The sequence below is a fragment of the Daphnia pulicaria genome, chromosome 3 (genome assembly GCF_021234035.1).
Source record: "Daphnia pulicaria isolate SC F1-1A chromosome 3, SC_F0-13Bv2, whole genome shotgun sequence".
NCBI classification, from domain to species: domain Eukaryota; kingdom Metazoa; phylum Arthropoda; class Branchiopoda; order Diplostraca; family Daphniidae; genus Daphnia; species Daphnia pulicaria.
The window spans coordinates 11,873,985-11,888,996 of NC_060915.1; the positions used below are offsets into that span (position 1 = coordinate 11,873,985).

Below are 15,012 nucleotides of genomic sequence, written 5' to 3' on the forward strand. Positions count from 1 at the left end.
ATAAGCTTCAATCTTATTTTTCCTATTTCTTTAAACAAATTAAATTCATTAGATAAGAAGAAAAAAACACGAAGAATTAACTTTACTTGCGCTGTGCTTTCATTTTGCGATTTCACTTTTATGCATTAACAGTAGAGCAACAAAAATAACACATTGTGAATTAAATTAAATAGAAAATCGGGCTATCATCCTATTATCATCCTTTCAGTTTCAGCGAAAAATATACTACAAATGCCGATACCAACAAGAAACAGTTGACCAAAGGTAGAGATTGGTACATATACATAAGCACAGTTGTGTACGGGGATGGCATTTCCTCCAATCGCATGGCGGTATTCAATCCAGCGACCAAGGAAGTCAGTTGAATTACGTACGGCAGAGTCAGCGCTATCCACACGACCAGACAAATCTGCGATACCTGCTTAATTAATGGAGAAACTATGACGCCAGCATAAACACCAATAGTTTTGTTTGAATTATTGCATACCGTTGAGGTTAAAACGTGAAAAAGTCTTCTGTGGTGGTCTTTGTAAAGAAAGAGTTTTCCGTTGATGGACAACTCTCTTTCGTGCTTCAACACTTGAATTTGACGGTGGCATGTAATCACAATAAGCGGACTTCGTTTGACGGCCAGAGCCTATCAAAATGGGACAATGACACTTTGTTTAAGTGATCTAATTTAGAAACCGATGACGTACCATGGGACGAAGGTAGAAGAATAAAATCCAAAAGAAACTAATCAACGTTTCGTCGAGCTTAGTAGTTTCTGAAGCTTTGACAAAACACCTGAAAACAAAATTTGAATAGCATTAATAGAAGAAAAATACAGGCGTATCAATTGGATCAACATTATTTAAACGTCCGTATCAAATCTTGTACGTGTGAAATGCAGGGCTGTAGCGGTAGAGATTCCATGCTGCAAGGGATGTTCCAGTTGAAACAACCAAGGTCCTCATTATTGTCAAATGTATTGGTTGGCTTTTACAGAGTCTGAACTGGTGCTCAGCCATATACTCCCGTTCGATCTGGCTTCGGTATAACATATCCAATCCAAAAGTCAAGGACCACATCGCTGTTATTGGGAAAGAGACGGAAATTTGGCGGTTGATTTAGCATTCTGAATAGAAACGGGCTATAGCCTTGTGTGACTTCAACTTACTCAGGATACCAATCCAACGACAAAGATCACAGTCTGCTTTTGGCTTGAATGCTGAAACGACGGCTAAAATCCCATTTGACAGGCAAAAGAATAGAAGATATGTGTTGGCTTCATTCGGCCAGTGCAAAGCCAAGGCAAGAATAAGGAATCCATAGCAAACCACGGCCGTCAACTCTGAAAAAAATACGTTCAAATAGAATTAGCCTATAGAACCCTACAGTTTTCAAATTTTGCCAATAGGGTGTGGGAAACAGCCCTTTGTTCCCTTGTAGCCTTGTTCGCGATTCGTGATATCTAATAACTATTCTAATCAAAAACTTCTTTCTGAAAAAAACTTTCGCATTAAAAAACGAACGATCTGTTCAGTTATTTAAAGTTACATAAAGACCATAAATAGTAACGGTGCAGAATCACCGCTTGATTTTCGGGGCTACACACACAGTTTTTTCTTCACTTCAGTCCGACACGAAATAAAATAAAAGTGTTGCGAATTTTCAATAGTATTTTTCCTTAATAGAATACACACAATTTTAGGATAGGTTACATAAGAATTGACGGGTAAAAAAAAATCTAACAGAGAAGGGGCTGAACAATAACCTAACAAAACTTGCCACTCACCCAACACACATGTGATTTGATCGTATTCCATGCCGCCAACTGAATTTTAGCGGCAGGTATTCAAAACATTGACTGGGAGCTGACTGTAGCAAATTGGTTTACCAAAGGAGAACGAAGCCTAACAACCGGAAGAGTCACTGCGATTTCATTCCACAAGGAAATGCGAATGCTACCCAACGGCAGATCGGTGTAACTGACTAAAGTCTACAGCACAGCTCCGACACGTTTTCTCTCATGCCATAGGTCATAATAACTGTAAGGCCACATAACTGCATTACTGCATTGACATTTTGTATAGCGACCAAACGCCTTCGTTGAGTAGGCTGTTTAAAAAGGCGTGACTTATCAGACCGCACTTTTCCCATTGTTCCAGCAACGCAAGTGTAGTTCCACTCTCACTCGGGATTTCCATAAGATTCTCTTTGTTGCTAAAAAATAAATTAAATAAAAATCGATAATAAGCAAAAGGGAAAAAGAAACACAATTTGATTACCTCGCTCCAAACTCCAAGTGAGAGCGAGCAAATTGGATTAAAAGGCAGCAGCATGTCTGTGTGGTCGTCGGTCCTAGATGGCGTAATATTGTGGCAATCCCGGTCACAAAGGGAGTCCCGTCCACGCCATCCTGAGATCGTCTAGACACCAAACTAGCAAGTTGCTTGCTATAGGTAAACTTGTGTACATTTGACACAATAAACAAGAGCAGCAAATGTGGAATGTAGGGCAGGTCGAGACTTTGTGTGGCCACATAAATCTTCTCGAAAGGCTCGTAGAGACCGGACCAGTGTAGATACTCTGCCAATTCCGGGAGAAGTGATGTGGAAATGGAATCGGAATTTTTGTCTCTATGCACCACGTCATTCACTACTGACCTGGAATGAAAAAGAAAAAAAAAAAAAGAAAACATATTACATGTTTGAAAGATAGATTGCCAAATCCCGTCGCTAGAGAAATTTATCGACTAAACATTGTGAACAACAATGGTAACTTACAAACTCAGTGTTTCGAGTGCTTGCCAAAGTAGTCCAGAGTCGAATGATGCAGTAGACTTCAGCTGTTGAGAGCACGATCGTCTGAGTAATTGCAATTGCCCAATTTTCAGTACGCGGTCAAGGAGCGTCTGAAAAGATTTGTGGAAACGCGTACAATAAACCCCATATGTTTTATTTGGCTGGCCTGGAAAAAATAAAGGTAACATTCATATCACTATTAACGTTGGTTCGAGGAAGAAGAGAAATGCCAGTAAATAATAAGTCAAAACCCACCGAGGATCGCCGTTGTGGGAGCGGTTAAGTGATCAAATTCCGCTAGAGCTTCCAGAGAATCTTGATGGCGAAACACCTCCTTATTCAAGTCACTGAAAAGGTTCTTTCGAAGAAAATTCATATCATCAAAATACCAAAGCACAAAGACGTCAAAATGTGGCTATTACAGTCAATTCAGTGGTGATCATAAAGGCAAAAAGGGTGTCTAGTCCAGCCAATCCTGACGTACTTAGAGCTCGCTCTAGCTGAGAGAACAGTAAGAAGTTTAACACTTCTGTTTGAGATTTGCCGTCATACCAGGTGTTGGTGAACGAAACAAACACAGTTGTTCTATAATAAATACAAAGTTATTGTCAGACATAACAAGCTATAAAGTAAAAATTAAAATATTTACTTGGGGTCAGTGATACGCAGAATTTCGCGGGCTAATCGACCAATGAACGTAGCGGAATGAGGATCATTTGACGACATCCGGGGAATTGGTACTGCGGTTGACTGGAACTTACTTTGCCAATCTTGAATATGGTTTGTCTGAAATGTATTGCATTCCTGTTCAACATTGTACCCAACGATTCGCGCTGTTTCTTCTTGAAACATGCGAAGACCTTGGATTCGTACGTAATCTTGGATGTACTCAAAAGATTTACGGAGTCCTTCCATGGTTTCGCCTAAACAAAAAAGTATATTAAGAATAAAAATTTCAACGATATTTTTAAATCAAAGCATATTACCTAAGCCGTTTAGCTTGTGAGCGAGATCGCTGTTCTTTGCTTTGGCATTGAAAGAGAGCGAAACGTGCATGGCCATCGCCATTCTACGTACTAATTCCCGGCGAATACCCTCTTCCAGTAACCGTTTAGGATCCAGACGGACTATACCAACTAAAGTTGTCTTCATAGCTAAAATACCCTCAGTGAACGTTGAGACAGATTCTGTAAGCTTGGCAATCTATAGATATATTAGAAGGGTTTAACGGAATTTTATTTATTCGATTTTAACAATTTGTTAGAAATAAGATACCTGAAATCGCTGGTCTAGTTGTGCGTAGTCCTTGAGTTTATCTTTATCTAGCCTCACTGGCATTTCTTTGATAACATTAGTCTGGAGTTGAACAATTTGTTCGACTAATTGAGTGGCAAATGAAATTGAAATTAATTTCAAGAATGATCTTGTTTTAATTAAAATTTTACTACCTAAGGCAAACATGGATTGCGGAATTATATGCAACACATGACGAATGTAAGAGACGAGTTCGGTCGAGTAATACTGCGAAACGGAAACCAAGTCAGCACTCCGTGCTTGATTAATGCGCATCAAGGGTAAGTCGAGAGCGGAAGACAGTTTTAAAAAGGTTGCTCGTAAACGACCCACTAAGGTTGGATCTTTCCGAATTGCTGTCTGCATGTGGCCCGTGTAGGAGTCAATTATTAGCCAAGCATAACTCAGATCCGAGACTATTTGGAGTGTAATGAGAAAGTCCTCTCGAATGTTTGCGGTACGAATCATATGGTGCAACTGTCGACGGGTTTCTGTCAAAAACTGCTTGACTTGTAATTGGGAATCAAGTTGATGAAATTCTGCAATCCAAAAGTGGGGATAGTTTATTATGTGAACTGGAAACGCTTGTTAACGTAGAGAGCCTACCTTGAACTTCTTCGAGGGCAGAAATGAGCTGAACCATTTTACGGCCAGAAGCTGTGCCTTCTTCATAGTTTAGTGCTTCAACTTGCTGAGCGATTTCCCGAAGCCACAATTGAAGACTCTCGTTTTTGTCAACTCGAGTCAAGGGCTTTGCTCCGCTAAAAACATCAGCTAATTCTGTCAGTCGTTCCATACACTCATTTTTGCATCGCAGCCAATTTGCGCGCTTCTCCGTCAACAGAGTTCGAAAAGTCTCGCGAACATTCAATTCCAGCTCAGCGCAGTCCAGTAGCAATTCGAATACTGTAACGGGCTGGTATTTCGTATCGTTGAGAACTTGATCCCGTATTTGACGGCATTTCTTAACTGATTCTGCGCCAGCTGTTAATGTGTTGGTATGTAAGAGCATCCATCGTAGAGTAACGTTTGACTGTCGGATCAAGTTGATCAGCTTCTGCATATTATCTAATAGGAATTCTTCGGTCAGGACTCCTTCTTTGAGTAATTGACGTAATTGTGTTATAAGTTGGTCCAATTGGTTGCTATGCTTAACTGAACACTCTTTTACATTGGCAGCCTGCGCTGTGTTGCTGAGTGCCATTCGCGCCGCTTTGTACGGCTCCCATACTTCAATCAAGTTGAAAATTAATCCCATATAAACACTGGTAACCTAGATAAGAACCATACAATACAACATATCGGAGTCGTTGGTATCCGGAAGAGATTAATTATAATCTTACCCAATTATCTGGAAAGAATTTGTCAACTATTTCTCTCATTTTTGCTGTTTGATTGTGGAGAATATCAGGAGTGAAATAAAGACAAATCACGAGCATCGCTGCTTGTTGAGCAAGTGCAGTGCTTCGGTGATCAGGATGCGGATGGGTTGCAATTTGATGATAGATATCATCTGATCTCAAATGACCTATTACTACATCCAAATAAATTGGAGCAATCGGAATACGTCTAAGAAGAACCACATATACATTACTTAAAATTAATCAAAAATAATAGAATTAATTCTACTTGAAATAGTCTTCTGGGTAATGTTGAGGCCTTTTTCCTGGCTGAGATTTCAAAAATCCAGTTGAACGCAAAAGCTGACATACTTCATCCAACTTGGAATTAGAATGAGTTCTTTGAACAGAATATCTGTAATAAGAGACTAGCATTCTCTCCCTAACAGGCCCGTCAACATGATTATCTATGACTAGTAGCATGATGCCATATAGATAAAGTGCCTCACACTGCAGTGGAAAAAAAGGTTAGTTTAAAAAGGTGAAGTATATATAAAAAATTCATTTTTATAACCAACCATGAGCTGTTTGCCTTCATCATTTAAAATAATTGTTTCAAGAGTTTGTTGGATATAAATCCCTTCATCAAGTTCATAAAGAAAGGTGTTCAAATCACAGACATACTTGTGAACACTTTCAAATGCAAGATAGAATCTTGTTAGGATTTCAATATAGTTCTTTCGTAATTCCTCATCCAATTCCACTAAAACCTAGAGTTAGATGTGAAATTTTAATGGAGAAAAAATCTGAATTGATAACTAACTTACATCGCTTCCATTAATCTTTGAATCAAAGACATCTTGTTCTTTAAAATATCGAAAATCCAATACAATTTCATGATATTTATTTTGATCAGACCTTACAATGGAAACAATAATGATGATAACATAATATAACTGGATTTGTAGATTTTTAAATGACTATTACTGAAAAATCTGTGGAATAAAATCCTTTAGACGTAATAGTTCAGCAATTATGGCATGAGCTCTTGAAACCAATTTCAGAAGGGTCTGTCCACACAGATTATTTTCGGCTAAAAAATCTTCAGCCATGATTAATTAAACTTGACTGTGGAACCGGGCGTATCCATAGAATAATAAATTTAGGATAAATTTATAATCTCGTCTGTTTACGTTGATCACTTGTCAAAACTTGTGAAAAATAAAGGCACAGGCCTGACCACATGCGCTAAATCTTTTTTCGTTTATAGATGTCTCTGCTTTAACAACCATTCCAATTTTTTCCGGTAAATAGCTAAAACGTGACGGCTAAAAGGGAAATAAACATAAATAATTATTTCATAAAACAAAATACAATTTTTTTATACATAATTGTGCGGCGTACGGAAGAAACGGAGATTTTTTTCCCTCAGGATTATAGAGTCAATTTAGTCCTTGGTTCCACATTCAGTTTCGTTTGATTTTTTAAGGCTCAGGTGTCGCACAGAAGACTCACGTCACGGGGTTTGCACGTCTCAATTACCAGCAATCAATATCAATGACAAACATGGAAAAACTTTTACTTACACTTTCCCTGAAAAAAACCATAACCTTGAATTTTGAGAATTCAACTTGAAACATTTCTCCGTTGGTTAGTTATTAGTTAACACGCTAAAACCCGCACCCCCGCACGACTACGTCTGTCTAACCTTTTTAAAATTTCAGTTGACTAATTCGATAAAGTAAACACATTTATTTTTTAAATAATGCGCTCCATTTGCTAAATGTCTACTCTAGTTAATGGCTTCCCTATTAATCAACTGGTAGCAACTAAAACTAACTCGTCGTCGTATAAACTTTGAAGCCGCCATGACCAAATAATAAAAGCGTCTCCTTTTTTAAATTTAAATAATTAATATCAATCAAATTATATTTTATATCTAAATTCTGTCTAAATCTCTCCGCTGTAGGCAGAGATGGCTGTAGGACAACTATTACTATCTAACTGTGTCTAGATGGCTCTGCTTGTATACCTTAAAACTAAGCCATTCAAAAAATCGGCTGCAAAATATGCCGACAAGGCAATTCTAGATTGATTTGTGGACTTAAGACTTATAAACACGAAAGTTTCATATAATTGCATTTGTCCATAGCTTTCTATAAAATTTAAAGTCTAGACTGGGCACTGGAAGTCCATCATGATTCGTCACTCGTATTATCAATAGTGGAGGCCTTATCATTGTAGTGGGCATTCATGAAATGAAAACTAACTAGTCTGCTACGTGATTTTGTCGTGAGCGAAAGTCAGAAAACGTTTCTCCTCCTATTACCTGCAGTCCAAAGAATTTATCATTTGCAATACCATGGAAGTGTGCATAACATCTCAGTGAAACACAGTTAAGAAATTTGCAGTGGATCCCAACTATCGTTTCTCCAAAAATTGAAATGTTAGTATTCATTGTGAAACGTTAAAAAGTATTTATTTTATTATGTTTTGAACATTCCTGTGCCTCACCTCAATTGTGTTTCCGGTTTACCGTCACTTTCCCTTCATAATTTACTCCGCGTTCCAGTGTGCCGCTTTCTCCTCTCGGGTTGCGTTTTTATTTCGAATTGCAGTTATGGGTCAATGGAATGTCGTTTGTTGAATTGTACATTCTTCGTCCAGCAGTTCGTTATCCAGTCGAGGCCAGGCTGGATGTGTTTGGGTTATAAATGTAACAAAGGAATGCTTCGTTTCACAAGCACTTGCAATTGTCTGTGGACGACTACGATATGATTAAGAATGATTGTGTCAGTACGTTAGTCCTTTATTCACCCTCGAGCATTGAAAAATCTTTGCGTTCTTTTAACGTCCGGGTAAATTAGTTTGGTCGCACTCATCCGGTGCCGGAAACATGTGCGGTTCTCCAAATAATAATAATGATAATGGTTGCAGAGTTTTACTTGAACTCTCGTTGGCTTGTTTGATAACTTTTATCGATTTTTGTGTAAACCTATGGGGGATACCGCTAGCTTTATTGCATGACATGGAACGTAAAAACAACCACTTGAGATATACAACAAGCCGAGTGGTTTAAAAATAGGGGGGAAAAAAAAGAAATAGGGGAAACATCCATGCTCACGTGCATCCTAAGACCGAATTCGATAGGTTTTCTCTGCCGGAGAGTCAAGTCAAACGTTGCGAGGGAAAAGCCGATAGCAGCAGCAGCCAAACTGTGTATTTTTGGTTGTGTTAGCTGCAAAGAAAAGAAAATCCCCCTCTTCCATATTCACGCCTTATGCCTTTTATCTCTTGTGACCTTCTATCTCGATCCAGAGTTTTCTTTTTGATTCTCTTCTATCAGACAGCGCTTTCACGACCAACTATCGATCGGTTTCAGACATGGAGCGCGAGAAGAAGTGAGGTGACTAAAGAAAAAGAATGCTGCCTGCTCTGCCGAGACTGATTAAATCGTTGACATTGACGTAGTTGTACTTTAACGTTTTCATTTATTTTCCTTTTCCCTTTTTTTTTTCTTTCACTTCCTCTCGGGAGTTTGTTTGTCTGAGTTTCTTGTCAACACAGAGTCACAGAATGGAGATATTGCTTTTATTTAAGTGCCTACAGAGAGAACTTGTGACGAAAGTAAGAGAGAAAAAGCGAGAAAAAGCGGAAAATCTTGTTCAGAAAGAACTTTACCTTATCGACTTTCTCTTGAAGTTTTTTTCCTTGTATTCTACAAAGAAGTCGTGAGGGAAATTCGTGAGATTTTGAGATGATTTCAAAGGTCAGAGGTTTTCTCTCTTAGCAATGGTGTGATGCGGGTCTAGCAGGCGACATTTACTTTTTCAAAGAAAAATTGCCCCAATTTATTTAAAGCTCCTACTTCCATGCGATCCTTTGGTGCAGCTGCACAGCGAGTGAACCGCTCTCTCGAGTTGGTCGTTATCGTCTTTATTCGAGTAAACATTGGTGATAAGCAAGTAAAAATAATAATGTGCCTAGAGAACATTTGGCGGGGCTCAAGTACGGGAGCGTTCATCACGAAGTAACAACAATTTTCGTTTTTTTATAACGTTTCAGGTGGAGCCGTGTCAGGGGCGTTTCTTAGACGGCTGCGGTGTAAGTTTGTCGCCGAAACGGCGACTGATTCTTCGTTTATTTTCCCGCGACCTCCAGCACACTCCAAATGTTAAGCGGCGGTCGGATTTTTCGCAAAAAGTTGGCTCTCGCTTTGCTAGTCATCTTTTGCGTCCCTTTCACCGTCATCTTACTGCATCGAGACGACAGTAATTATAAATTTTTTGGCAGATTGAATGAAAGATACCAATTTTGATTTGCAAGTAGATGGGGCTCACCTGGAAGACGAACTTACCTCGGAACTAGCTCATCTTCGGCAACGAGTCTCCCAAGTCGAAATGATCAATCAAGCACGGCGAAGGGATTTGTCACTCCTGACCCGACACGTCAATCGATCTCTACCTTGGAGTGAGTTATCTTTTTTATTTTTAGGGTCTTGTTTGGTTTTAGAAAGGACAGTATGTCTCTTGTGTTTGTTATTCAGTGATAGTCTGGTTTGGAGATCGGATAACATCAGAAATATCTAACCTTTGTACATGAGTAACAGTTGTTTGTCAATCTATTAACCTAGCAACCTGATGCCTGTGGCACATCAGTTTCTGTGATGGATTAATTTATTCTTGGCTTTTATTCTTGGCAGATAATACTAATGGGGAAGAATTCCCAGAACTTTCACGTCTTCTATTGGATCCGGAACGGAGCCAAAATTTGCGTCTCCCCAATATTTTCTCTTTTTTGCCTTACCTGCTCAACAACCCGCTCAGCACCGTGCCAGCTTTCGTCATCGGTCAGGGAAAGACACACGGTATGAACAAATATGTTATCCATGAAATTCATTCCGTCAACCGGATGTTTTCTCAACATTTTCCCCGTTTTCTATTGTCTGCCTGATTTTTGTTACGTTTTCTTTTTATAATTTTATTTCTTTATTACTATTATTATTATTTTTTTTTTTTTGCAGCGTCAATTGTGCTCGGTGTACCGACGGTTAAACGTGAATCACAATCGTATTTACTTCCGACTTTGGCTAGTTTGATTGCATCCATGAACGAAGAAGAGAAGAACGACACTCTGATCATCGTTTTTGTAGCTGAGGTAGAGTTTGATTTTTGGAACGTTTTTGTTTATTTGTTCAAATAGAACTGATGGCCATAATACGGCTTAGTTCGTTGGAGCGGCCCAATAAGTCATTCGTTTGGAAGTGCATTTAATCCCTTGATGCCTTTCTGTTATTATTTAAAGAGGCGGTTCTAAGGATTTGATCCTTCCGAAACCCATCAATATCAAATTGAGAAAGAGATACGAAATCTATTTTCCGATTCTATGTGCATATAGTGAATTATTTCATTAACGTAATTGAATTTACCTATTGCAGACGGATCTTGAGTACGTGACCGTGATAGCAGAAAAGATAAAGAAGCAGTAAGTATTCTTGCGTCTTTGATATGTTTTGATGCCCTCTGATCCTTGTTGTTGTTTGTTTACTTTTGATTTGATTGTGACCTTCTTGCCGGTTTCTTTTCAGATTTGGAGACGCTTTGCAGAGTGGTCTCTTGGAGATTGTTTCACCACCGCCATCCTTTTACCCCGATCTGAATGAATTGCGGGTCACGTTGAACGATCCTGTCGAACGGGTCAAATGGCGAACGAAGCAAAATCTTGATTACGCTTTTCTGATGATGTATGCTCAGTCACGAGGGATGTATTACGTTCAACTGGAAGATGATATCCTCACCACGCCAGGGTATATTACGAAGATGAAGAAATTTGCCCTGAAAAAGGAAGCCATGAACCTTGATTGGTTTCTATTGGACTTTTGCCAACTGGGATTTATTGGTAGAGCCTTCGTTTAAAATTGAAATTTCAGTCAATGCCTTTGTGACGTATAATACTTCATAATATTTGCAGGTAAAATGTTTAAGAGCACGGATCTTCCCTACATTATACAGTTCGCTGTAATGTTCCATAACGATAAACCTGTAGACTGGCTCCTTGATCCAATTATCGAAACCCGATACTGTCCCCACGATACGGTAAGGGTGACATGGTACAGTTTGAATTTCATGCGAACGTCATCAATTTGCTTCTTTGTCCGTTGGATGTTCCCCGTCTGCAGAAGAAATGTAATCAGATCAAACTCCTCAAGTGGATCCACTTCAAACCGTCGCTTTTCCAACATGTGGGCACCACTTCATCACTGAAGGGCAAAGTTCAGAAACTGAAGGTATGGGGTCTGGTTATGGCGCTGAAAACATCTTGAAACTTCATCTCATTCCCTGATTCTAAATTGAATGTCAGGATAAAAATTTCGGGAAACTGGCCCTGTTCACGCCGCACAAAAATCCACCAGCCAAAGTGACATCGCCCATCAAAGCGTACAAGCAATTTACGATCCAGCGAGCTTATCGAGGCGATTCCTTCTTTTGGGGTCTGATGCCCCAAGCCGGCGATAACATCGTCTTTGAATTTAGCCAACCGGTCGAGCTGCACGGATACCGGCTGCGAAGCGGCAATTACGAACACCCTTCTGACTTATTGTACAATACGTCGGTTGAAATACGGCCGACCGATCCCGAGCGGGTGAAAGAAACCCTTAAAATCTCTCCCAGCGAACAATTTATTGGCGTCGGTAAGTTTCTCACAATTGCATTATATTCCGCTCCGTTTCTATTGATACGTGTAAAACGAAACCTTTTTTTTATGTTCCTATTCTTCAGGGGAATTTAATGACCTTGGTATAGCAGAGGGTAAAATCGATCCCAGTCAGTTCGGCCAAATTAGCGCTGTTCGTCTGGTTATTAAGAGTGCCAGTAAAAACTGGGTCATCATCTCCGAGGTAAGAAAAAATTTATGTTAATCTACTGGATGTGATTTATTTTGGCGATCCTTTCATTCTTCGATATTTTTAATATTTACTGTAGATTATGTTTGACACCGGCAGTGGATAGTGGATGACTGAGTGAGCATGATGGAGTAGGAACACCAAACAAATAACAAAACCTTCTTGTGCCATTCTCGAACACGGGCCAAAGTCAGCTATAAGTGAAAAACTAAAACAAAACGATTTGTTTCTTATCAAAGGGTCGCAGACTTAAGAATTTGTCCTCTCTTCTTGTTTCCTAATTTGTTTTTTCGTTAATGAAATGTACGTAACCAAGTTCACGTAAGCGACAATCCTAATACCGTGCTTAACGACAAATGAGTTTTTCTTGTCTTTTTGGTTCGTCACTCTCGACGTCGTCAGTGAGTGGAAGGAACCATAAGAAACTATTGCTGTTTCCCTACGTGTGATTTATGTCCAAATCACTGACACGCAGTCGACTCATGTGATTTCCTCCGTAAAAATGCTGTAACATTTTAAAACCAGACGGCATATTGTACTACTTATTTCAAAATTGCTGTACATAGTTCATTGAATTCTGTTATCTCTTTTGTTTTCTGTTTTGTTTTTCTCTGGTGCTATTCTGGTCTTGAATCAGTGAATGGTGAAACAAAAAACAGTAAAGTGCAATAAAACAAGTTTTTGTATATTCTATATATTTAAAAGCATTCTATTCTAGTATTCTATCTATATTTAAAAACCTTTTTTCCCCACCAAAAGCCCGATTCTACGAGATTCTACGAGTCAGACGAAGAATTGCTCTAGTTAGCCGAAAGGTACGTGGTGTCAACTCTGAATACAATAGGCGAAAGTGCTCTGAAGGAAACTGAAGTAATAGAGATGACAAAACTCATGGCCATCTTAAATGACGGACTTGATGCCCTTTCTTCTTTCAAAATCATGTAACAGTTTGATTGCTTTATTAATTATTCATTTTTCTAGTTTTATTTAATTTTTAATTTTCCCCGTTTAGGCCGGACAAAGAAACGGAAATATATTCTGATTGGACGTCTACTTTTAGATGCGCTTTGCGGTTTTGATGAATCCGAAATTTGAATACCAAAAGGAAGATTTGTTTTTCGCTTACATCACTGGGCACATAATAGGTGAAAGCCGTATCAGTAAACCTATGATTCATTTTACGTGCGCCAAGCATCGAAGATTCGGCTTGGAAGTTGAGGATATTTATTGCAGCATGCAGGAACACAACCGCAGTGGTAGTAAAATTGAAGCGAAGAAATCGAAGAAAACGCAGATATACTTCTACACTTGATAGCCAATTCGCCTTTTGAAATCGGATTTTATTTTTAAAATACCTATAATGTGATACGAACGCGTGAAAATAGCCTTAGCGCGCAATTTCGCGAAAATTCCAGGATAAATGCCAAAGGCCATCTAGTGTGCAAAATGAGAAACCTTGAGGCGCGCGGTTCAAAAAATCATCCAAAAGTCATCTATTGGAGGAAAAAACAAACCTTCCCGTATCCCCAAAAAACCTGAATGAATATAATCCCAACGGAAAATCGAGCATCGCCAGTGGGTGGGTTATCTTCTATAAAGGTGAATTTGTTGATGTATGATGTTATAGGGGAATTGTGGGAGACGAACGAACTAATTTCTTTTGGCCTTGATCTAATTAGATTATTGCCTCCCATCAGGGTGCTTTATTTCTTAAAAATGATATCTTTCTCGGAAACTGTAGGAAATATTACCCAACCAGAGAAGTTCAATGTGATATTAATGTCCAATAATTCATTACTTGAAGACAGGTTCATTTCAATAAAGACGGGAATCACGGATGGGACGTAGCCAAGAAATTTGGCTCGATCAACCGCCAACGACTGTTGAATGAAATGTCTTCCGGATGGCTGGGCTTGCCCTAGTTGTTCCGGCAAGCCTTTAGAATTATCACGATACAGTCTACTGATTCCGACTGGAATCCCAAAAGTCCATCGGTTGGGTAAAGCCAAAGTAATAAGAAAGGGGATAATACGAAAGCGACCAAAATAAAAATGCGTCTCTCTTCTTCAACGACTGAATAAAACTCTTCTGTCGCAGGCAGCCACCGAAAGTCCTCACCGCAGAATGTCGACGTCATCAGTTGAAGATTGAAGAGGGACGATGATGGATCCACGAGACGTGACCCGACTGCCGCATCTCGCCCGAGTTACATCTATCCTGACCTGCACTTGTCCTCCCCAGCTTCTCCCGAGCAGCGAACACTCCAAGTGTGAGAAACATAGCAGCACGATGTCGCATGTCTGGTCTCTCCCGACGTCGCAGTACGAAAAAGGTTCTTGAGTAATTGAAATTCCCTTCCAAACGAACAGGAGATTTGCTCGCGCAACGTTTCATCGTTTTGGATGTGCTCCCTTTCCTTTGCGCAGCAGCAGCAGCAGCGGCGACAAGAACAAAAAAAGAAATCTAAAAGGGAAAGAACCGAAAAATAAAAAGGTATCCGCACAAGTCAGCTATGCGGAATGGTTGGTGCTCGCAATAAGGCATCCATTCCTGGGAATCCTCGAGCTCCCGTTCAAAAGAAGGACAAACCAATGAACGCAGAACGGTGCACGAAAAACAAAGTAAAAGGATGACCTTAGTGGTCATACAAAGAGAATGAAAGAGCCAGATAAGGTTACAACATAGCAGC

At 39.5% G+C, this 15,012-nt stretch overlaps 2 protein-coding genes across 5 annotated transcripts; one reads left to right on the forward strand and one right to left on the reverse strand.

Annotated features, from left to right (window-relative positions):
- Nucleotide 1: 1 nt before the first annotated feature.
- LOC124329336 (WASH complex subunit 5-like) lies at nucleotides 2-7,486 on the reverse strand. Of its 3 annotated transcripts, none has more exons than XR_006916750.1 (21): nucleotides 6,824-7,486; nucleotides 6,407-6,747; nucleotides 6,247-6,337; nucleotides 5,998-6,189; nucleotides 5,709-5,929; nucleotides 5,423-5,648; nucleotides 4,686-5,352; nucleotides 4,235-4,618; nucleotides 4,062-4,165; nucleotides 3,773-3,989; nucleotides 3,436-3,709; nucleotides 3,209-3,371; nucleotides 3,042-3,144; nucleotides 2,769-2,952; nucleotides 2,271-2,648; nucleotides 1,778-2,205; nucleotides 1,160-1,333; nucleotides 880-1,072; nucleotides 699-786; nucleotides 488-637; nucleotides 2-418 (listed from the first exon to the last, which is right to left on the reverse strand). XR_006916750.1 is itself a non-coding variant. In XM_046788377.1 (16 exons), the coding sequence occupies exons 2-16, from the start codon at nucleotides 6,529-6,531 to the stop codon at nucleotides 2,052-2,054; spliced, it is 3,483 nt and encodes a 1,160-aa protein (XP_046644333.1). In that variant the 5' UTR covers nucleotides 6,532-6,747; nucleotides 6,807-7,486; the 3' UTR covers nucleotides 1,642-2,051. The 3 variants fall into 3 exon arrangements, 1 of the variants encoding a protein (XP_046644333.1); XR_006916748.1 differs by having other exon boundaries at nucleotides 6,807-7,486; XM_046788377.1 differs by lacking the exons at nucleotides 2-418; nucleotides 488-637; nucleotides 699-786; nucleotides 880-1,072; nucleotides 1,160-1,333 and having other exon boundaries at nucleotides 1,642-2,205; nucleotides 6,807-7,486.
- Nucleotides 7,487-7,676: 190 nt separating this feature from the next.
- On the forward strand, nucleotides 7,677-13,011 carry LOC124329337 (alpha-1,3-mannosyl-glycoprotein 4-beta-N-acetylglucosaminyltransferase B-like). 2 transcript variants are annotated; one of them, XM_046788378.1, is made up of 12 exons: nucleotides 7,677-7,865; nucleotides 9,485-9,690; nucleotides 9,746-9,889; nucleotides 10,122-10,286; nucleotides 10,443-10,576; nucleotides 10,857-10,903; nucleotides 11,007-11,317; nucleotides 11,390-11,514; nucleotides 11,598-11,705; nucleotides 11,780-12,110; nucleotides 12,199-12,317; nucleotides 12,403-13,011. In XM_046788378.1, exons 2-12 carry the CDS (start codon nucleotides 9,591-9,593, stop codon nucleotides 12,427-12,429), a joined length of 1,611 nt encoding a protein of 536 aa, XP_046644334.1. In that variant the 5' UTR covers nucleotides 7,677-7,865; nucleotides 9,485-9,590; the 3' UTR covers nucleotides 12,430-13,011. The 2 variants fall into 2 exon arrangements, with proteins under 2 accessions (XP_046644334.1, XP_046644335.1); XM_046788379.1 differs by having other exon boundaries at nucleotides 9,749-9,889.
- Nucleotides 13,012-15,012: the final 2,001 nt, after the last annotated feature.